General features: G+C 41.6%; 2 protein-coding genes across 8 annotated transcripts; both read right to left on the reverse strand.

Annotated features, from left to right (window-relative positions):
- Positions 1–4,842: 4,842 nt before the first annotated feature.
- LOC4328483 (uncharacterized) lies at positions 4,843–13,497 on the reverse strand. Of its 6 annotated transcripts, none has more exons than XR_001543089.3 (11): positions 13,243–13,497; positions 12,396–12,436; positions 12,182–12,294; positions 11,576–11,813; positions 10,788–10,914; positions 10,410–10,681; positions 10,208–10,304; positions 10,039–10,111; positions 9,429–9,676; positions 9,263–9,326; positions 4,843–5,091 (listed from the first exon to the last, which is right to left on the reverse strand). XR_001543089.3 is itself a non-coding variant. In XM_015769264.3 (11 exons), exons 1-10 carry the CDS (start codon positions 13,460–13,462, stop codon positions 9,302–9,304), a joined length of 1,449 nt encoding a protein of 482 aa, XP_015624750.1. In that variant the 5' UTR covers positions 13,463–13,497; the 3' UTR covers positions 4,954–5,091; positions 9,263–9,301. The 6 variants fall into 6 exon arrangements, 5 of the variants coding, with proteins under 5 accessions (XP_015624750.1, XP_015624751.1, XP_066163803.1 ...); XM_015769264.3 differs by having other exon boundaries at positions 4,954–5,091; positions 9,434–9,676; XM_015769265.3 differs by lacking the exon at positions 4,843–5,091 and having other exon boundaries at positions 9,057–9,326; positions 9,434–9,676; positions 10,039–10,108.
- A 1,792-nt stretch (positions 13,498–15,289) lies between these two features.
- Positions 15,290–18,936, reverse strand: LOC4328484 (probable small nuclear ribonucleoprotein F). 2 transcript variants are annotated; one of them, XM_015767793.2, is made up of 5 exons: positions 18,808–18,936; positions 16,734–16,821; positions 16,391–16,428; positions 16,222–16,286; positions 15,290–15,545 (listed from the first exon to the last, which is right to left on the reverse strand). In XM_015767793.2, exons 1-5 carry the CDS (start codon positions 18,811–18,813, stop codon positions 15,482–15,484), a joined length of 261 nt encoding a protein of 86 aa, XP_015623279.1. In that variant the 5' UTR covers positions 18,814–18,936; the 3' UTR covers positions 15,290–15,481. The 2 variants fall into 2 exon arrangements, with proteins under 2 accessions (XP_015623279.1, XP_066163804.1); XM_066307707.1 differs by having other exon boundaries at positions 16,734–17,480.
- Positions 18,937–22,612: the final 3,676 nt, after the last annotated feature.

Here is a 22,612-nt window from a genome sequence, read left to right on the forward strand (position 1 = left end):
GCCGAAACCCTAAAACTCATCATAGCCGACTTGCTCCTAGAAGAACTCCTCGTCGGCGGGGGCCACATTATCTTCTTCAGCAACTGGGGGGGGGATTATTTATATAGAGCAAGGGTGAGTACAGGAGTACTCAGCAAGCCATGGGAATTAAGTGTTTAATGCAGGCTTCAAAGGAAAGGCTGTTGTTTTTGCAATTGATTTTATTTAAACTCCTTTTTGAAACAACTAAGTGAGTGCTTCTCAAACGACACGGATGGGACAGTGCGTCTCGTCCGGTCGGAGTATGTGCAATGTATCAGTCTTTGAATTGATCAGGGTTGGCACCCGGCCAACAGCTTTCAAACGGCCACCCGAGCCTGGCTGATCCCATCAACCGCAGATTTTTTCAAACATCGAACCCATTCCACAGCAGCAATTTCACAAAGCAGTAGTCAAACAAAACTACGCTAGGAATCACCTCACATCCGCCCATGACCGTGGGCACGGCTGTTCAAACAGTTTAATAACCTCTGCATAGGGGGTACACTTTACCCACACGACATTACTAACCCAGATCTTCCAGCCCGTGCAGAACGGCCACGTCTAGAGACCTTAAGGCTTTCATGACAAGGCATTTCGAAAGCCGACACAGGTTCACCATATGCCAACGAGAGGGGTCCCAGACCAACAACAGATTAGGTCCCAGACCATACTGTGCCAGGAAACCCGGGGGTTCTCCCCGGCACCACCCCGTTGAATCCACATGTCTCTTGGCATCATGGCACCCCCGATTAGCTAGTTACTCAGCCAGGGGTGTCCCATTCCACCCATGTGGTCGCACTTGTCTTATGTTCGGATGAAATTCCAAGGAAACAGTCCTTAAGTGCAAGAGCGGGAAACCGTACTCCCGGTACGTTCCCCGGTCCGCGATTTTGGAAATTCATTTAGTTCGCAAGCACCGACCCAGGTGTCGGGTTTTCCAAGTCTTTTGTAAAACCCAAGTTTTACCCATCGTTGGATATTTTAAATTTTGAGGGGGGGTGTTCCGATGCGCGTACCCGAAGGCCCATGCATCGAAGCACAATAGTTGGCAAGGGAGGTTTAAGTGTTCAATAATTCACGGAGGGTAATTGCAGCAATTAGGATTGGGGGCCAGCAGGCTATCTCACAAGCCGCGGCCAAATTACTTGTGTAGATCCTATTCATGCAATATTTGCGGAAAAGAAATACTTAGATTTAAATTATAGGTGCAAGATGATCAAAGGTGTCTTGCCTTGCTCGAGACCTTGAGCTTGATCCTCGAAATCCTCGCACTGCGGGTCTTCGGGCTCCGAAACTACACGCGAGACGGGACAACTCAACAAACGGTGAAAATAAAGCCCTATTATGGACCTCTAAGCGTGCCATTAGATAGATCTCGAGATTTGAGGAATTTTAGAAGTTGAACGGAGTCAAACGGACTTACGGTTGGGAAGATATTGAATTTCTAAGATTATTGGATTTTTGATCTAAAGGAAAAAGGATTTATTTAAAACCTTTTTGAGAAAAGAAAAGAAAAGAAAGAGGGAGGGGAATTAGACTTCCGTCGGGCAGCTAGGGCGCGGCCCGAGAGAAAGGGGCGGCTCGGCCGAGCTTAATGGGCCGGCCGGCCCGAGAAGGCGGCCCAAGGCGCGCGCGCGGGCGGGGAGGAGAGAGGGAGCCGGTGGGCCGGGTCCATCTCGCGTGGTCCCGAGTGGGACCCGCTTGTCGGCGGCTCGGCTCACCGTGAGCGAGGTGCACGCGGGGCGTGCTAGGGTTTGGGAAGGGGAGGCGCGGCGCACGCGCGGTTCACGGAGGACGCGGTGCGCGGCAGGCCCACGCGCAGCCTCACAGCTCACCGTGGACCATGCGCACGGGGAGGGTGGAATGGAGGGAGCGGCTGACCGGGTCGGCCGATTTGGTCGTGCCGAGGTGGCACCGACATGGCGCCTACATGGCTGCCACGCGGGCCGGCTGGAGGAAGACGAAGGCGCCGGCCGCGAATGGACGGCGGGCGGTGGCGGTTTCTCCGGGACGCCGTGCGACGACGAGGGGCGACGGGGTGTACACCGGAATGACGAGGGAGAACGAGAGGGAGCAAGCCAACGGCTTGGATTCGCCGGAGGGAGTTCGTCGGTGGCGGATTGCGGCGGCGGCCACCGGCGGCGAGAGAAGAGGGGAACGATGGCGAGACGACTAGGGTTCGATTCCTCCGGACTAGAGCATCTACACGACCTCGGGATTGCATTCCTTGCGCCGGATTAGGAGGAAACGCACCGAGGGTGGCCGGCGACGAGAGGCGCTACCGAGCTCGGGCGGCGACGACGGCGAGCACACAGTGGGCGGCGGCAAGGCTTGGGGCGGCGCCAGCTAGCTATGGGGAGGTTACACAAGCTTCTATCGAAAACTAAGGGGAAGAGGGGGAACGAGGAGGGAGCACGGGGAGATGCACTACCGTGCGGGACGGGGCACAGTGACGATGGGCCGACGGCACGGTAGTGATCTCTCCGGCATCGGGCCAGGGAAGCGGAGGAAGACGATGCGCCCGAAGTCCCCTTCACGCGTCCTTCGCACGCACCAGCTCTCCCGGTGCTTGGCGATGAACGGCGGAGGCGAGACAGAGGGATGGCAATGGCGTGGAGGTGGCGAGCGAAACGGGAGGAGGAATCGATGGGAGGGCACCTTGGTTAAATAGGAGGCGATGTCGGTTTGGGAACCGACCAAGGGCGGTCAAGGGAGCGAGCTAGCGCTCGGCGGTTGCGGCCAAAACGGCGACAGGGGGGTGACGCCGGCGGAAGAGAAAAGGGAAAATGAGGAGAGAAAGGGGGGCTTGCCCCTTGCCACTTTGGGAAAAGGAGGAGGGAGAGAGGGCGACGCGGCAGAGGGAGGAGGAGCTCGGCCTCCATCCCTTGGAAGCTAGCGCGCGGAGGTGGCGGGGCCGGGTCGATGACGACGGCGATGACGGCGGACCGGTTTGGAGCGGAGCGGCGACACGGGCGGCAGATGCGGGGCAGGCGCGGCAGGTGCTGACAGCGGCGGCGACTGGCCGGTCGGCCAACACGGCGTGCGCGCGCGGGAAGCAACGGGGCGACGCGACGATTTGGGCGGCGTTGGCGGGAAGCGGCAGCGAGGGCGGAGGGCGCTCGGCTCGGCGCGGCTCACGAGCACGCGCACGCGGCGCACGGGCAGAGCGAGGGAGAGAGGGAGAGAGGGAGGGAGGGAGAGAGAGATGGGCCGAGAGGAAATCGACCCACCAAACCTGAGGGAGGCAAAATAGACTTTTGCGGAGGAAATGAATTGGGAAGAAAAAAAATTGAGATTAGGGTTTGGATTTGACGATGGATCGGGGATTCGAGATCCGGAATGGCACGGAGACTGACTGCAAGCGAAGAAACAATTTTCGCAATTAGGGTTTTTAGAATTTAAATTTTCCCGCTAGGCGCCACGACGGAACGGGCGCTACACTTATCATCCATGAAACCCCATGATACTTGGTACTACATAGTACCTTATATGTTATGAACCTCCAAGGTAACAGACCTGGTATTACATATGTATCATATGTGGTATCTAGGTATCAGACTTATACTTAGACCCAGTATCTAGGTATCAGATTTTGTAGATATCGTGGGTATCATATATGATATCTGGGTACCAGATTTGATAATTAGACTTGGTACCTAGGTACTAGATTTTGTAAATATTGTAGGTAACATATATGGTACCTGGCATGATACTTGATACCTAGGGTATCATATATGGTGCCTGGGTATCATACTTGATACTTAGACATGATACCTAGGTATCAGATTTTATAGATACTGTGGGTATCATATACCTGGGTATGATACTTGATACCTAAGGTATCATATATGGTACCCGGGTATCATACTTGATACCTAGACCTGATACCTAAGTATCAGATTTTATAGATACTGTGGGTATCATATATACCTTGGTATCAGACATGATACCTATATATATTAGATATGGTACTTAAAACAAGATAATTAAGAAAAAGATGAACATAAAACAAGATAATTAAGAAAAAAGATGAACATAAATCTAGATAATTGGCCATGGCTCTTTCCAGCAGGCCCAGCTAGTATGTGAGCACCTCTTATGCATGTCCTACAACTAATAGAAGAAGAAGTCACGTCCACACTCAGCAGGACAGTGCGACAAGCTAGTTCATCACGTGGGAGCCTATCCATATCTCGCATATGAGGTAGGCATCAACGACATAACGATTCGCTCACATTAATCGTCCCGTGACAACGGGATACCGTTTTATAGCTTTTCTCCTCTCAAAATCGTAAATCATTAAGAACTATAAAAGAATTAGAACTTGATATGCAAAAAATATATTAGCAGATTTGATGTGGGAAAACTTTTGAATAGTTATAAATATATAGTTTGAAAAAAAAGTAATTATAAAACATGTGTATTAGAGACATGTCGGTATGCAAATAAAACTTTAAGAAGAAGAAAATAGAACTTGTACGTGTTTTGCAGCACAGAATTAAGAGAGCTATTGATCGATCCAGCAGAGCGTAGGCCATATCAATGAGACTCCCATGAATATGCAGAAGCTGCCTACGAAGAAGCTAGGATAGTTGCTAAGCTAGGTAGCTTCCTGTTGATCCGTATTTCTCCCTCCATCCTTAAAAAAAAATAAACCCTGAGTTTTCATGTACAACGTTTGACCGTTCGTCTTATTTGAAAAAGTTATGAAAAAAAATTTAAAAAAGCAAGTCACGCATAAAATATTAATTATGTTTTATCATCTAACAACAATAAAAATACTAATTATAAAAAATTCTATATAAGACAGACAGTCAAACGTTAAACACGGAAATTTAGGGTTTGTTTTTTTTTTTGAACGGAGGGAGTACAATACTATATATACTGTACTTATATGGTTAGCTTTAGCAAGCTAAAATCCTGTGTATGTTACATCTGTACATGTGCTCTAGGTGCACTTTGGAAAATTCGTACATATATACACGGTTTAATTATCCGGACAGACTTTAGCTTGGTGGTACATGTCCTGCATGCTGTTCTGTACTTCTGGTAGGGATTAACCTGCTCCGCCTATATTAAAAAAGCAATTTTTATATATGAATTTTAACTTAGCGTATGTCTAGATTTATATATAAAAGTTACATTTTCGAGATAGAGGGATTAACCACCTAAATAAACATGATATTTTAACTCTAATACATTGGCTTCAATACAATGCAACATAACTTTTTATTCATTTGCTCTCAATATGCTACTCTACTTAATTTCGTTCTTCTCCTCTTGTGACTTAGCACATTTGGGCTAGCTAGCTATTCGCATGTAATGCCACGATCTAGTGTACTCTTTCTTTTTCTCTCTTTCTTTTCTCTAAACTCGCCTATACACATTTCTCCCCCCAACTTCATGGATCAAACAACACGTTAACTTCGAATATCTAACATTTAGATTTACCATCATCGTCAGATTTGTAACATCCAGTCAACTTAATTAATTACCCCTGCGTGCATCACAGCTTTTAATTAATTGGGAGAGAGAATTGGAGTAAATGTATATGGCTGCTTTTCCTCTGTTCGGCCATAAGAAAAGCTCTAGGAATTGTGGTAAATGGCAAAGGCTTGTGCATGCAGGGGTTGATAATTAAAGGGGCAAAAGCTGCTGTTGCAGCGATCACAATCCGAAATGCCATACTAGTATGTTGAGTCCCATAGGACGCCCTTCATAAAGAGAGGGGTCTTTAGATCCACGGGTGTAAAGTTTCGGTGTGTCACATCAGGTATTATATAAAGTGTCGCATAGGGTGTTCGGGCACTAACAAAAAAATAATTACAGAATACGTCAGTAAACCACATGATGAATTTATTAAGACTAATTAATCCATCATTAGCAAATGTTTATTGTAGCATCACATTATCAAATCATGGAGCAATTAGGCTTAAAAGATTCGTCTTGCAAATTAGTCGCAAACTGTGTAATTAGTTATTTTTTAGCTTATATTTAATACTTCATGTAGATGTTCAAACGTTCGATATCACAGGGTGAAAAATTTTGGGGTGAGATCTAAACAGGGCCAGAGACACTAACTCTCAGGTAGAGGGCCAACGACTATACCATATCAGAATATTAGGGTCTATTTTAGAGAGCTTAAGAATCTGAGAAGCAGCTGGTTGGTAGACAGCTTCTGAGAATCTCAAAAAGCTGGGTTTTCCAAACTTTTAGTTCATTTTCTGGATTCTACAACTACAGCTTTTTAGAATCTGAACCAAAAATTGGATTGTTTGCGGGAGTTTCTGGTTATGAGAGAAGCTGCAGCAGCTAGAAGCTCCCCAAACAGACCCTTAAGCTTGTTGCCTTATCAATCATGGTTAATATTTAAATTTAAAACTTAATTTTAGAGTTGATTTTGAGGTCAAAGTAGTTTATTTCTCAAGCTGTTAGAGCTATTATACAGCTGGAGCTATGAAACTCTGAGTTCTAAACTACAACCTAAACAGAACTTTCTCATTTTTAGTTAGTTTGGAGGAAAAACAAAAGATTTGGACTCCTAAGAATTAATTCTTATGAGGCATACTCAGTTTGTAGGAATGTAAATATAGGTAAACCGGAAATTTTCCTTCCTACAAGTTGAAAAATAATTAAAACATAAAAAAATCATCCACTTAAACCTCTTGAAAAATTCATATGGATTAAAGTGTGCATACACTCATATTTTCTCTTTTTATATTTCTATAAATTAAAATTCCTCCAAACCGAAATATCATGGTGTGACATAGGATGTGCACTTTACCTAAATAAACACAGGATGTGCACATGTACTCCTAAAAGTATTAATAGTTGGCCATGTTTTCTTGTTTCAAGACCCTGGAAACATCCAATTAATCATGTACAATCAAATCATACGCTAGTTTCACATGGCGGCACGGGGACAAAATCTTTTTTTCAAACAGTCCCTATGTCTATATATATAATTGCCTTGTCGTGGCAGCTCCCGCGTGCGTGCATCTATTACTTGTTTTCGGACATCTCATACTTCTCATTTTCTTAAGTGATCCCCCCTACTCCTAATTACTAGGAGTACTAGTACTCGCATGGAAATGAATGCAAATAACAGGACAACACCAGTTTCCACTTCCCAGTAGATGCATGTTACTCAAGGGTCCACCCTCCATGCTTAGATGGAAGTTTAGACAGATTACAATACCATCTGTCAACTACCACAAATGGGTTTTCTTTCTCTTTTGGGACTAGTACAATTTGTTAATTACTGTTCCTTAGGCTATGAAAATATGAAAAAAAAATGAAAATGTAACTTTGATCGCTAATTTCTATTACAGTATATATATTGCAGAACTTGAGAACATTATAGTATTATGAAAGTATTTCTCAGGACAGCCTACAACGACTTTTATCCAAACTAAACATTCAAAATGATAATGTTCAAAAGTTTGAAAGTTCCCTTTGAGATGTGTACTCTAAACGATTGGTTTTCGTGACCAGAGTAAAATCTAGTTGTTTACATCTTTTAGCATTGTCTGAATAACAAGAGATCAGATTATTCTTAAAGTGGGGATCCGATTGTTTTCAAGGCAACATGAAGTTCTCTCAATCATTAGTCCATTACTACATAAGGGTAAAGTCATACTAATAAAGGAACTTTTAAGTCTAAAATAAATGAGTATGCAGATGGCGGGACAGGTTTTGAAGTCAAGTCCCTACGTGCCTACTAACCAACACCATGAATCCGAACCTCAGAACCTGAACTGAACTGGGACAGTTCGCGTTCGCCCTACAGTGATAACAATACCATCATTTGGGCCTGCTAAATGTAAGGGGCTCTGATGGTGATGGGGCCGGCCGGGCTGAATTTATGGACAAGTACAGAAGATGTGGGGCTCTGGACTCTGGGTAATTAGGCAAGTTTACACTAGGGCTGTTCACCCGGGAATTTTCATTTTAAACCTTTTAAATTTTTAAATTTTAAAAATAAATCCTTTTAAAACTGGCCTGGGTACCCTTCCTCTCATCTCCGGCGTTCTCGTCGCCCGAGTTTGTGTCACGCACCGGGTAGATTCAGAAAATTTCCCAGATACTCCCTCCATCCTTAAAAAAAAGACAATCTAGAAGGGAATGTGACCACTCCTAGTGCAACGAATCTGGACAGAGCAAAGGTTACATCTCCTCCTAGGTTGCCTGTAATATCTCGCACAAGAATGTCCATCTCACTGAGACATGTTTCTTTCTCCATTCTTGAAGACCAGAGGAGGTGTGATCCTACACACTACACAACGATAGGCCGGAAAGGCAAAAAAGATTGAGGCGGCCGGCTCCTTACGCGACGGCGATGCGAGGGGTGCCGCGCGCGGCCAGTGATCCGTTAATTCCAGAAAGCACTCAGGTGTCAATGTGCCATGCCACGCACATGGTGGGGAGAATGAGGGGATCATCAACCGATAGCCCCCACCAAGCCGCCTCGTGATTCGTGCTAAGGAGCATGCACACCCCCAGGCTCCTACTACTACTAGTAGTGCTGCTGTTGTTTCCATGCTTTGAACTTGTTGCTATGCTATTGTGTAGTAATTGTGGACTAGGGTAGCCAGATGCGTCAGTGCGTGCACGTTGCCACTTCCCCAATTCACTATAGCTCCTCCAGAGTTGGAGCTCGGAGGCAGGGGCAGATCTAGCGAGGGGCGGCGAGGGCTCGAGCCTCCTTTACTGGCGATAGGATTATGGAAGTCTTCACTAATTCTTTTTACCATATACATTCGAAGGGGACTATAGATATGTCTAGTTTGTTCAGACCCTTCTGTTATTTCTTAATACGCCACTGCTCGGAGGTAGGACTGTGCAGTGACTACTAACTACAACACATGATTAAATTGAAAGCAGAACAGCTCACTCTCAGTTCTGATCACCTAGAGGAAAAGGGGATGAGAGTAGAAGGCACAAGGGCAAAATTTGCACACGGTCTACATGTGTATATATATATATATATATATATATATATATATATATGTGTGTGTGTGTGTGTATATGTAGTGTATGGTGCCGCGCTAGGCTTGCCATATATATACATCAAAGGAACTCATCAAAAGTTTTAGAATTCCGAAGTGCTAAGAAACTGAAGGTAAATTCAGAATAGTAGTAGCATTGCTTAGTTAGTCTACTGAAGATAGCAACGATCAAAGGCATTAAGCAGTTTCTCCCTGAATACTGGTAATTAGAAATTACTGGTGTTAGCTCGAACCTGGAGTGAGCCTTTTACAGTTCTGATCTTGCGCATTCTTCATCTTCTGCTGGCCTTCCAGTACCTGCAGTAAGTAAGAATGTACATCAAGCTTAATTATGGCCCTAGCTTTATCTTGATTTTTAAACTAAAGGATGGAACGGAGAATCAAGAAGCCGAGAATTACCTCACCTTCTTGACTTCCTTGGCCTCCCAACCGGTTTCTTCGCCTGGGTTGGAGCCAAGTCTGGCTCCTGGCCAACCGCTATCGGTTCGCCTTGATGTGATGGACCACTCCTTGATCGGGTTCTGCTGTCAATGTATTGGCGACGATATACATTAGCAGGTGAACTTCTCCTAGTTTGAGTGCTCCTTTGCAGGCTAGCTCCTGTGCAATTCCTAGGACTGTTTTCAAGCGGCACGCCTGTTGATGAACTGAATAGATGGAAGGACACAATTACTTACGTATTGCAATAAATTCTTTTATCATGAAAATATAAAATGTATATAGTAGTATATCATCTGTTCATTGTGGACAGTTTACATTGCTTGATAGAAGAAATGCATTTCAGATTGTTCATAACTAGTAAGGCATTATAGGCTGACCATTGGTTATGGAGCATGTATACACATTGCAGAATTTAGATATTAAGAAAAACAATTCATGCCATATTATTGCAATGTTGTATTAAAGTCATAAAACAAACAAAATGAACCATAAATACCAGATATCATGAGTTTATAACAGGAAAACAACATTGGCCCATTTGAAGATACATGGCTGCCATGGACATTACCTGGGCGCAGCCTCCTTGTCCTCTTGAAACATAAGTTTTGAAACAGAACAAGGGTCATTGCAGATGGTGCCTGCTGCAGAAAAACTAAGAGTATCAGACGAGTTAATAGTAGAAACCTAAGGTTTATACTCACAGAATCAGAAACTTTAAACTAAATGCAGAAACGTACTGTTACGGTTTTTGCGTGAAAGGACTACTATTTCAGGATCAAAAGGAACAATATCATCCAAAGGTTCCACCTTAATAGGAAAGGTATTTGTCAGGTCCTGTGACAAAATTTGGAGTTACTTTCAGTAACAGGGCACCACAGCCGAATTTGACAAATTCCAAAGAGCGACACCCAGTAAACTAGTGTTGTATAGTCCAAGTACCCGATCAGAGTATGGATAGAGCATGGTAGGACAACGGTTATCCCGGTTGGCTTCACTAGTGGCTGAAGCAAAGGTCCGTGCAGTTACAGCAGGACGCTTACCACGGAGAGCTGATATGTCATTATCAGTGTCATCATATGAAACAATGTTGGAAAATATTAGGTTGTCCGTCCCGAGAAGGGGGATATCTTTGAACAGCTTCTTTGTATCTTCTGGTATCCCCCTGAATGCATTAGGGTACTTGGTGGTTGCCTCTTCAAATGAAGCTATATCTATCACAAAATAAAGGCACAGAAATAGTTGATGACCAACATATATCCCACTAGAATAGGCTTTACGGTTTTGAAATGTAATTGCAACAATTACAACATATTTTACCTGAATGACTCTTAAGAATACCATCCTGCCTATTTGAAATGTTCAAATCATTTAGCTTTGGTCTGACACTTCGGGAGTGAGACTCATCGAGGTTATGTCCAGTGCAAGAATTACTTCTTTTCAGAGCCTGCAGTTGTTCAACAAAACTGCAAGTTAGGCTCCTATAAATTGAACTGTGTGAACCTGGTTAGGCATTCTCTTTGGTTGATTTATTCAGGCTTGCAGTTCTGCAGTTTTGATCTTCATTATTTATAGTTTTGTTTGCTCCTACTATAATGATTCAATAGCAGATGATATTCCACTTCAAGAAGAAAAGTTAGAACGTTTGCATCATTCCAGGGTCAAACAAAAAAATGCAAGATTTGAACAAATAAAATGAGATACCTGCTCTGAGATAGACTAAGTATTGCCCACGAAAAACTTTTAGGCATGCTGTTAGCCAATAAAGAAACATCACTTGGTCTAGAAAATGAATGGTATTAAAATGACCCAAGAAGGTTAGTAGCTCAGAATTATCAAACCCATGGCCTATACTATGAAGAATTTTGTAGTGATGGGAGAAAAATCAGAAGAAATTAATAACATGAATAAAACCTCAGAAAATATGGTGTACTTTGGCAGTTTACATCATCAGAAGTAGTCATAAAAAACTGAGCACAGTCTAATGGTATTGAAAAGGCGAATATAAGGTGCAATGTAAATACATGTCATGAAATTCTGTGATCTTGAGTACCAACATATTTAGTGTAAAGTATATTTCCACAAGGTTCAGAGAGTTGGGGACTCACATGCTGACTCTCTTCAAGCCATCCGTTCTCAACAATGTTGTTGTCAAGCTGTTGGCTACAATCATGAACATTTGAACTCGCAGAGCAAGTGTTTGGACGAAATGAAGAGTATGGAACATGATCTTGCTGTTGGCTAGTTTGCCAAGCAATTGGAAGAACAATAGAAGGTTCAACCACATCAGGGTCTGAGTCCACAACCCGCTCGTGAATTATCTTTATCAGTATATCACATTCCGATCTGGCACGTAATTGAAGAATTGAAGTCAAACTTAGCAGTCAATATGTTCAGAAATTGCCTCTGTGATAAATAGTCATAATAAGAACGAATTTCCCTATCAAACTTATGTCTTTTTTTCTATATCATCTCAAGGAGATAATAACAGAAAGGCCACGCTCTTGAAATTTGGTCTGATAGATATATTAGTAATTGCCGGCCACAGATACATTTAGCTTATGAAAGTACTAAAATTTTTCACCGGAAGGAAGTACTGAAATTCAATGAAAATAAACTCATATGATTAAGCTAATACAGATCCAATAGTGAAAAGATTGGTTGTACAACTAAAAAACTACAGCAGAAGAAAACAAAGATATAAGGTATGATACCTTGAGTACGTTTCTTGCAAAAGCATCTGCAGTATAGCATCCTTGGGATCTATCTCTGAGACAAGTGCTAAGGATCCCACACCACTGTCTTTTAGAGTAATCTCCTTTCCGCTCTATGATCATGAAAAGGACATTCTTGATCAATCTCTTCATCACTCCTAAACTAAGATTTACAGTCCACTTGAACTACAGAGATGTACAAAGATGGAAATACCTGGTTGAACTGATTGTTAGAAGCAAAGTGCGCAGTATTATCTGTTCATTTAAGAAGATATAGATCAGGCAAAAAGGGAGCAAACTTTGATGTGTTTTCATCATCGAGAAATGTGAAGCACAAAACAGAGTAATGGGGTTAATCTAATCATCTGTTGCTACAAAGTATCGCATCAAAAGGATTCAATAGTTGCATGTATGGCGTTCTTAGATAATGTAGGAGTAGAATGCATGTGCTTTTAGAAAAGCTACAGGAAAAAGAAAAACTAAGTATGTTTCAATGCTTTGTCCTACCAGAGATTAACTGAAACTTCAGGTGGCAGAGAGAGGAGCATCGACAAGGTCAAATTCCAGTCTCAATTTTCAAGCATTGTACAATGGGATTCAGCCCAACACCCCACACCATTTTCCCCCTACTGTTCAAACCAATGACCAGATCACTGGCAATCATACAGAAAACACAAGGCCACCTACACTTCTCTAGTTTTAAAATTAACAGGTTCAGTACAATATCCGTGAGGAAAAAATATTTCTCCAAGTTCTCTCCAAATTGGCAAATGAAACCACTACTAAAACCTAGAGAATCCGATCATATTATTATACCTCTAACTCCGTGTTCGTGTGATGCTGCACTCGGTTTGTGCAAAAATTAACTACAGGATTAGGTAGCGCCAAATTCACTCGAATATTTCGCAGGCTAACCAACCACACGGACGCGCCACCATCTCCAGCGACGGACGGCAACGGCTCACGCCGAACACCCGCGAGGGCAAACAGCATCAACCACGGCGCAAAACAACGCAGCGCACTCGGATTCTAGAACTCCGCTCGAGGGAAGGATCGCGTACCGCCACTGCCGCGGTGGCCGCGCGGAGGCGGCGGAGACTGGGACGACGACTCCTGCGAGGAGGAAGCGGAGCCGCCGGTGCCGGAGTCGGGGGAGTCCGGGCCGAGCACGGCGGCGAGGAGGCGGCCGGCGCCGCATACCAGGCCGGAGAACCACCCTCCGGGCCGCTCCGCTGGCGGCGGCGGTGACGGTGGATCATCGCCTGCGGCGGCGGTTGCCATGGATGGGGAAGTGGAGAATTGGAGGGAAGGGGATTGAGAGGAATTTTTTTTGGTTTTGGAATTTGTGGGCAGTTGCGCTCAGTTACTGCGAATATTAAAATGAAGTGATTTTTCGAAAAAAAAAATCCCGGATTTTTCGCCACGGTGAATTTTCAGCTTTTTTTCTGTTTTATTTGCTCGCTTCGTGAACAGCAAATTCCAGAGGCTTATTGAAAGCCCGTTTGAAAAGCTTTAGAGCATCACCAAGAGAATCCCAATATTTCATTCTCAAAACTATTCTCAAAACTATTTTTATAGGAATTCTAAACAAAATTTGATGTGCTAAAATATTGATCCCTCCAAGAGATTGTCTGAAATTGACTTCCTAAAACTAAAAGGTGGGCCCTCTACAAAACCACTAACTGAAATTTATTTCCGTCTCTCCCTATGTGAGATCACTCTCGCGAACTCCTAATCGCGGCCTCGACAACAGCACATCAATAGCAGCACCAGCTGCAAAATTTAGGAAAAACAGTAGAGAACAATAGCACGAGAACCAGCAAGCAGCAACAGATACCTTAATCTTCAGCAAGTGCAACAAAGGTAATCTGTAAAAAGAATCACAAGTGACTGACCGATTGAAACTCCTTGGTAAATAAAAAACATGGCACAAGTTTGAGCAATGGTGCAAGAGCAGAGATTGGGATCATTCACTTGCATCGCTGAATGAATCACCAACGGTAAACTGCTTCGACGGATGAACTCATCTTCATGAGAGACCAATCCCAGCAAAAGGAATGAGCAACTCCGGCCGAGTCATGATGATGGGAGCCGATGCAGGCGGGCTAATTTGCGTCGTATCGAGGCGGTGGCTCAAATGGAGGCAGCGATGGTGGTTGGGGGATAGACGAGGAAGTTCACCGGCTGCAGTGCAGATGGGGCCGCTGCCGCTGCCAAAGCACAAGCTGCCAACACCGGAAAAGCTTTGGGGAGCGGCGTATGATTTCTAGCCGGCCGCGGCCCGCGGGTGAGATGGGGCTGCCTGCAGGACACCACGATGAGGCGACGAATGACCTCGCGGCGAACCCCAGGTGAGAAAATTTCATGTGGCGCGGGAATTCGCTCGGGAGAGGGAGATTGGGAGCTAGCGCCTCTCCCCACTTGTGGAGAACGAAGAATCCGGGCTTGGGAATTCCAACCAGTGGGAGCTTGGCTAGGGATTCTGTTGGACTGGGTTTTTGAACGAAAATCCCCAAATTTCAGGATTGAGAAAATAACTACAACTTCTTAAATCAAAACTTCTCCCAAACAATTCAAATTTTTTTTAGATTCTGCAAAGTTATAGTTATCAGTTATGGAACTCAAAAGCGAACTACGAAGTACTCCCTCCTTCCAAACTACGAAGTACTCCCTCCTTCCATGAATTTGAATTTTTTTAGATTCTGCAAAGTTATATAGATTCTGCAAAGTTATAGTTATCAGTTATAGAACTCAAAAGCGAACTACGAAGTACTCCCTCCTTCCATGAACTAACGTCATAATAGGAGGAGGGAGTATTAGTTGTTGAATTCAGAAAGCAAATTAAAAATTAAAAATTGGTTTTTCCAGCCGTTTCTCGGAATCTAAATCTCCTAAACACCCTGAGTCAGTCACGTTTCAAACTCGTTCAAAGCGGAAAAGTAATACAACGCTTATGTATTTCATATTTGAGCAAGTCGAGAACAGATTGTTTTGCTTTGATCCATGGAAGTTGTCGTAAGTTTGAAACGAAACGTAGAATTCAAATTGCCTTTGATGTTATCGAACCATGAAACACAAAACTGATAGCTTATCTAATTTGGCTAATCATGACAGGCAAATGGTATTTTCTTACGAAATATGATCTCACACATTCCGAGCAACGACAGTTTCAACGCATAACATTACCATATCATGGCATAGTTAAAGATCCAGGTCAATCTGCATCAGTTGTACATGACACTTAATTGTTCATGTCAGCAGCATATTACAATAATCAATCTGGACATGGCCCGGGCTATCTCATTCCGCATCCTCTATCTCGGTATCCTCTGGAACGCCTCGGAGATACAAAACGTTGTTGCACCTGTACAGTTCACAAATGAAACAAATAAGAATTATACATCAGACAATTGAATATGTTTTGTGGGCAACCACAATGTTGAACAAAAGCAGGTAACAAGCAATTAATATAGGCTTATAACCAGGTAAGAAGCATTGTGGGTAGAGACAATAACTACTACCGGGCCATTGTGCTACTGCCGGTAACAAGAGAATAAAGAACAATATTTTCTGTAGATATGGGAATCTTTTTGTACGAGCATGGCTATAGGAGATAGTTTTACAATGATTCTTTTTAAGGTGGACCCCACCTTAATTTGCAGAATAGGCATAGCACATTGTGAGCTTTGTAATAACTGTTACCACCTGAACCCCAGGCCCACGTTATTATCCACTTTGGTAGTATACATTGCGGTTGCTCTTTAACGATTTAGTCAGCAAAAGACTTCCCAAGTTATAAGCGCTGCTACTTGTTATACTTCTGCATTTGAGTAAATTCCATATACTCTGAACTCTATCATTCTATCTCTCCACATTTTACCATACTATCATTCTATCTCTTAATATTACCAGTCAGACTGAAAACAGGGTAATAGCATGCAAGTAACCAACAGATCACCTATGAGTACATAAGTACCAGCGGTAAGCCAATAACTACAGATGAATCTGGTCCAGGACTGAAGGGCGATATATAGAGTTACCTTATCAGTATCTCACCCAAGTTTCCAGAGAATTGCCCATCAATATACTCCTCTGTATTAGCCAGCTGAAAGCAGTAGACAATTAGGTAAATTGCAGCAAAAGAAGATGACACGTCGATCCATATTGGTAAATGAACGAATTTAACTGATACAAAATACAAAATAATACCTGCAGATTCATATAAGAGTCGACAGAAACAAGATATCCTGAAAGGGGGGTACAAAAAGAGTATCGTCAGCATAATCGATAATAAGGCACAGTCTGAAAACTAAATTACAACAAGAGGACCCATTTTAACACATGATTTCCATTGAAGTTCCATTGTAAAACCAATGAAAGTGGATGTTCTTGATAAGTGCCATGAAGTAATTGTCCATGGAAGCAAGAAATTTCATGTAAAAACTGGACAAATTTCAATGTTCCTGAAACCTCAGAGATTTCATTCTGAAATTTCAATCACTAGCCTAAGCATATCAGTGAATAAAATGTGACGGGTAAAAGTATAGATTACCTTTGTATTCCATACCCCACTTAAGTTTGACAATGACAGGCTTCCCTGTCAGGTTGTTCAAGAAAGGCTTCGGGTTAACTGGCACAGTCTGCATTTAGAAACAATCCATTAATAGTATATAAAAGAGTATAGACAAGATGTATATGGAGGCACCACTTGGAACTGAATACCATGAATAATCATCATGAAGAAAATCAGAAGAAAACAAATACTAGTCAGGTCAGTACAATGTCTGTAACAAATCAAGTTTGTTTTGCAATTATCTGCAGCAATAGAACACCAAACTGATGTGTTGAAGCCCTAATTAGCGCAAGACGCTGGGTGCTACTCCCTACTCAGCCGACAGACCAGCAGCTACATACCGTAACTGATTACGCAGGCCTAACAAGAGACAGGCAGAAGCCAATCCAGGACAGACCGGCTAGGGGCAACGCATGACATTTAGACCACTGGGTCATTGTCTTTGTTTTCCCCACTCAAAGAGGGATACAATAGTTCCTCAATGCTCTTCTGAAGCTCCAATTCAAGTAAAGCATAGTCCACATAGAGAACCTTGATGTGAACAGCTGAGTTGTCAAGTTTCAAATATTTTTTACAAGATTAAGCTGAAGATGCCCTTTCCTCTTCAGCCCATACTGATGTACCAGTCAGAATAGTGAGCAAGGAATGGGAACACTTCTTGTTCTTGCATCTTGAGCAGCATGGCAGATTCAAGTGTGTGCTTCCCATTCAAACTCTTCTTTTACTCTGAAATATTGAATTTCATTTTATCACAATCCATGGATTTTTCTGATGTTCAATTCGATTTTTGGCAGTTGTGCTAGTGATATGCGTAAAGGAATCACAGTTTCTGATCTGAACATCTCAGAAAATTAATGGAGTTGTACTCCCTCCGTACTCATAAAGGAAGTCGTTTAGGACAATGTTTAAGTCAAACTTTGGGAATATAAATCATGAATAACTCTCAAGTTGTTGAGTTTGAAAATATAAAAATTATATGTATAGATTTGTCTTGAAAAATACTTTCGTAAAAGTATACATATATCACTTTTCAATAAATATTTTTATAGAAACAAGAAGTCAAAGTTGTGTTTTGGAGACCGTGTCGCTGTCTTAAATGACTTCCTTTACGAGTATGGAGGGAGTATGTATCTTTGTTAAATTTCTGGATTGAAATTTCTATTTTCTGGTTTTAATTCAATCTGGCACGCTTTCTGTTTCTGTTCTGAATTATTCAGCTATCAATCTGTCAATTTCTATTATCAACTTGTCAGTCTGAATTTCTGTGTGATGCTTAGTGTGCACTTTGCATGCGCTGCAGCCTGAACTAGTGCACAGTCCTGCAGAACCTAATGGGGCCAGCCAGTTCCACTGCAAGAGGGACGGGCCAATTTTTCTCCCTGGTTTCCAAGTGGTTCCCATCTAAATTGGGGCAGAGGGTATAGGTGACGGGTTGGCCCATCCCGTCCCGTTTTCGGACTGATCTACCATGACTTGAGGATAACTAGGGAGGTTCGTGTGCCGCATAAAAAAAGAAAATCAGAGCACATCTTCCAACCAAACAAACAGCTCTACATCCATCGTTCTTTCAACCTGAAAGCTAAGCAAGGGTCCAAACTTACACTCCTGCGCCATAAAAGATAACCATAACTCAAACCACATCTTCGAAACAAGCAGCTCTAGGGGTTTCAAAAAGAAAAAGAAGAAGAAGAAGAAGAAGAAGAAGAAGAAGAAACAAGCAGCTCTACAACCCCAAAACGAACTTTTGGGGGATTTTCTAAATACTTCAATTTTTCCCTCACCACAATTCGACATGAAACCTATCCCAAATCACACATCCGACCTATCTATCCTGGAGGTCATAGACCTAGAACAGTTAAGCCCTCCAATCTATATCCACCTACTCCGAATCGAGCACACGAAGCTACGGCTACGAGACTACCACAACAGTTGGCACCAAATCACGCGACAAAAAAAAACATTCGAAGCGTAAACAGATCCACTACACGAGATAAACAATTTCGCGGAGTAATATCGAGGGAGAAAGAGAGAGAGAGAGAGATGAGGGCAATACCGCCATTGAAGGGGGGTAGCCGCCGCCGCCGCCGGTGCCGGTGCTGGTCGGGGATGCGTAGGGGGGAAGGCGACGAGGCGGCCTAGCTAGGGTTTTGAGGTGGGGAACTCCGATACCACCGCCTGAACTAAAAGTCGCTCGATGGGCCACAGCCCATTTATCGGTTTGAGCGGTTCGAATAAATCCATTTATGTCCTTCGTCTTTCCGTCGAGTTTTACTCATGTCACTGCTCTCTTCGTTCCATATTACTCCCTCCGTATTTCTCTCTTCGTTCCATATTACTCCCTCCATATTTTAATGTATAACACCGTTAATTTTTTGATAAAGTTTAACCATTCGTTTTGTTCAAAATTTTTGTGCAAATATGAAAATATTTATAAAGAACATTTGATGATAAATCAAGTCACAATAAAATAAATAATAATTACATAATTTTTTTAATAAAACGAATGGTCAAACTTTAGAAAAAATCAACGGTACCATACATTAAAATATGAAGGTAGTATAATTTAAACATGTGATAGTGGTAGGTAGATAGTCAAAATACGACTATCTTTAAACGGGAGTATATCTTACGGCAGTATGTCGGAGAGCCGTTTGCATTGCCATAGGACCTAATTTAACTTGGTTTTATAAGTTGAGGTCCAGATTTTTGGTATTACGGTTAAGATATATTAAACTTGACAAAAATATGAGGGACGTCAAGTGGAATTATTTCTAAGCGGTTTAAATTTGGGGTCGTGCACTCTTTCCTTTTAAGGACCATATTTAAAAATGTTATGTATATAAATAATCCAAATTTTCTCTTTTTATTAACATAGTACATATGCAGACGTTTATATAAACATGCGTACACACTTACTTGCTTATCATTGAAATAATAATTAGCCATGAATGTGAGTCCTATGTAAAGTCTATGACTCTAAAACAAGCGGGCATGTTCCACCACCAGAAACCTAACCAGTCGAGTTACGCTCGCTTCGTAATTCAAATTTGTTTTTATTTACCATAATTTATATAATGTGTTGTCCTGTTGCAGTTAAATATAGTGTAAACACAATGTAAAGAAGAAAAATGCAGTCCCTTGTTTATTTTTATTTGCAAAATACCGTTATCTATAACAAGAGGGGCAAATTGATTTTTACCATTTCATTCAAAGTTTGACCTTAAGCATTGACTACATGAACCTGAAAAAAATATTCCCGATACTAAATTCTCAATGCACCCACATATATCAATAGTTTACAGAAGCACTTTTCAATATTTGTTTGGTTCTAACACTTCTTACGTCAAGGTTGGTTGCCCAAAAAAGAAGTCATAATGTGTAAACACACATGTTTATATAATAATCAATTAGTTTGTTGGTTCTAAGACGTCCTAACTCCTACTCCTAGCTGGTCAGGGTTGGTTGTCCTGAAGAAAAAAGAAGCGCACATATATGTAAATAATTGCATATACATGTACAATAATAACCGTTAAGTATATAGATATACATGTGTTCACAAAATCACAGACTCACAGGCATGTGTTTGGCTAGCCGTCTGAATCAACTCCATGAAATTCGGATAGCCAACGTTTTGCATCAGTACTAACTTCTGCCGAACTCGTAAACAAAACCTAAGGCCATTAGCCAGTAATTGTTGGTGACAGAAAACATTAGCCCCAAATACTGTTAAACTTCTTTAAATAAGAATTGTTAAATTTCATAATGAGGCTTTCCACGACTTGATGTTTAGCTACATTTATCACCCAGTTCAATTAAATTAATAAAACCGCAACTGTGTAGTCACGTAGATGACGATTTGCAGACAGAGATGGCGATGCATGATTTCAGAGCTGGTCGGATGAGCAACTGAAGTGACATAGAAGTAGCAGCTAACATATATATACTCCATCTATCCAACCAATCTCGTACTAGATTATAACACATCTTATTACTATGAATTTAGATATCCAAATTCATCGTTTTACTATGTAACACATCCTACTATGAGATTAATTTATTTTATGAGATTAATTTATCTTTATGTATGCTAGTTCTGAAGACAATATGTAGTTAACATGCCTAATATGTTTTGGTTGCGCACTTTGTTAACTAGCCCCCATTTTTTAAAAAAAAAGAAAAAGAAGAAGAAAAAGCTATATATCTAGAGAATTTTGTATATACTATGTGAAATAATATTATAGAGCTTTTTGAAACAAGGGATTGTTTCATACTCATTCCTTTAAATTTTCTATGAAATAAACCAGTCTAAGCAATTTTGGGGGGAAATAAGCATGAGATTTCACCTCATGGTTTTTCCTCTTTCACGTGTTTTTTCTGCGTTCTAATCGAACGATGGTTTTGTAATTTCCCTATGTTGCAAAATTCACGAAAGTTATGTTGTGAAATTCCGTAAAAATCCAATGAGTATGATAGTCTATTTATACGTTTTTCTTATTCTAATGTGTTTTCTCAGTCCTGCGTTTTAAAGGGTTCTTAGCCCGTGCGAAGATGGAAACAGGGAAAAAGGTTATGTCATATATACTCCCTTTATCCCATTGTAAATGCAACCATAAATTTTCATGTCTAATTTTGATCATCCGTTTTATTTAATTTTTTTATGATTAGTATTTTTAATGTTATTAGATTATAAAATATGAATATTATTTTATGTGTGACTTATGTTTTTTATTATTTTTTTAAAATTTTTTTAAATAAGACATACGATTAAATTTGGATACGGAAACATATGGCTGCGTTTAAAACGAGACAGATGGAGTATTTGGGTAGGGGATTGCATCGAACCTCAAAATTGACTAGCTAGTCTATTATATTTACTTGATGAACCTAGTAGGTGTGTAATTAAGAAGATCATAGGATACCGGAGGTTATTTATGGCGACATGCTTGTGATCCACCTTGATATATATCGTTGTTAAACAATAATGAACAAATGCAATTAATGGTTCAGATCGATGAAAGTGCTTAATTAGGCTTATACGTACTAACTAAAAAGAAGGACACGAACAGCGTTATTCATCTCTGTGTTACATATCCAACCATTTTATACTTGTTAGTAGTGGAGGCTTACGAGTACGGATGAACATGAACCGGACGGATAATCCATCAGAACATATATACACATGTGACAACGTTTTTTCTTCTCCTAGAAAAGTCAAGCATTTACTCCCCAGCTAATCCTATGATTAAGTAGTAATACAACTCCAACGTGTTAGGTGATTCGTTTTTATTTTTATTTTTTTGGCGCGAGTGTTAGGTGACTTGTTCGTGCGAATGAGACATGCATTGCATATACACATGTTTTTGTTTGTTTAATTTGCTCCAGGGACTCCAGGCTAGCCGATCGAAGCCACTTCTGGTGTCTAGATTAGCTAGTGCCTAAAAGCTGGAGAACCTAATTTCAGCATCGATCGTCTCCGCCGGCTAACAAAGATTCCTTGTCTCATGTTGCAATAGCTAGCTCACGTAGGACATGCAAAAACTTAATTTACAGTATGCTTTGAAAGTATAATTGCATGAAAACCTATTAGTATAAACGGCTACCGGCCTGTCATTCGGCATTTTTTTTAAGCTATAGTCGTCATTTTTATGACCGTTGGATATGTGTTAAGATTCGTGCTGGTTATTGGATGCATGATAAAATTCGTGTTAGACGGCCGGTAAAAAAGATCAGCACATGTGGTGAGTTACATTTGATATATTTTTAAGGGATTTTCAGTCAGTCCCATGATGTATAAAACATACCTTAATCTTAAAAAAAAAATTGGACTAACATATTTTTGATATTGACGAAAACATCCG

Source organism: Oryza sativa, chromosome 2 (assembly GCF_034140825.1).
Source record: "Oryza sativa Japonica Group chromosome 2, ASM3414082v1".
Classification (NCBI taxonomy): Eukaryota; Viridiplantae; Streptophyta; class Magnoliopsida; order Poales; family Poaceae; genus Oryza; species Oryza sativa.

Coding starts and splice junctions, on each gene's coding strand:
- LOC4328483 (XM_015769264.3), bottom strand. CDS start 13,462: ATGGCAACCGCCGCCGCAGGCGATGATCCACCGTCACCGCCGCCGCCA. Junction 11,814..12,181: donor TTGCAAGAAACGTACTCAAG/GTATCATACCTT, acceptor ATTACGTGCCAG/ATCGGAATGTGATATACTGA. Junction 9,327..9,433: donor AGGCCAAGGAAGTCAAGAAG/GTGAGGTAATTC, acceptor TACTTACTGCAG/GTACTGGAAGGCCAGCAGAA.
- LOC4328484 (XM_015767793.2), bottom strand. Junction 16,429..16,733: donor GTGGGGTATGGAATACAAAG/GTAATCTATACT, acceptor CCCCCCTTTCAG/GATATCTTGTTTCTGTCGAC. Junction 15,546..16,221: donor TTGGGTGAGATACTGATAAG/GTAACTCTATAT, acceptor TGAACTGTACAG/GTGCAACAACGTTTTGTATC.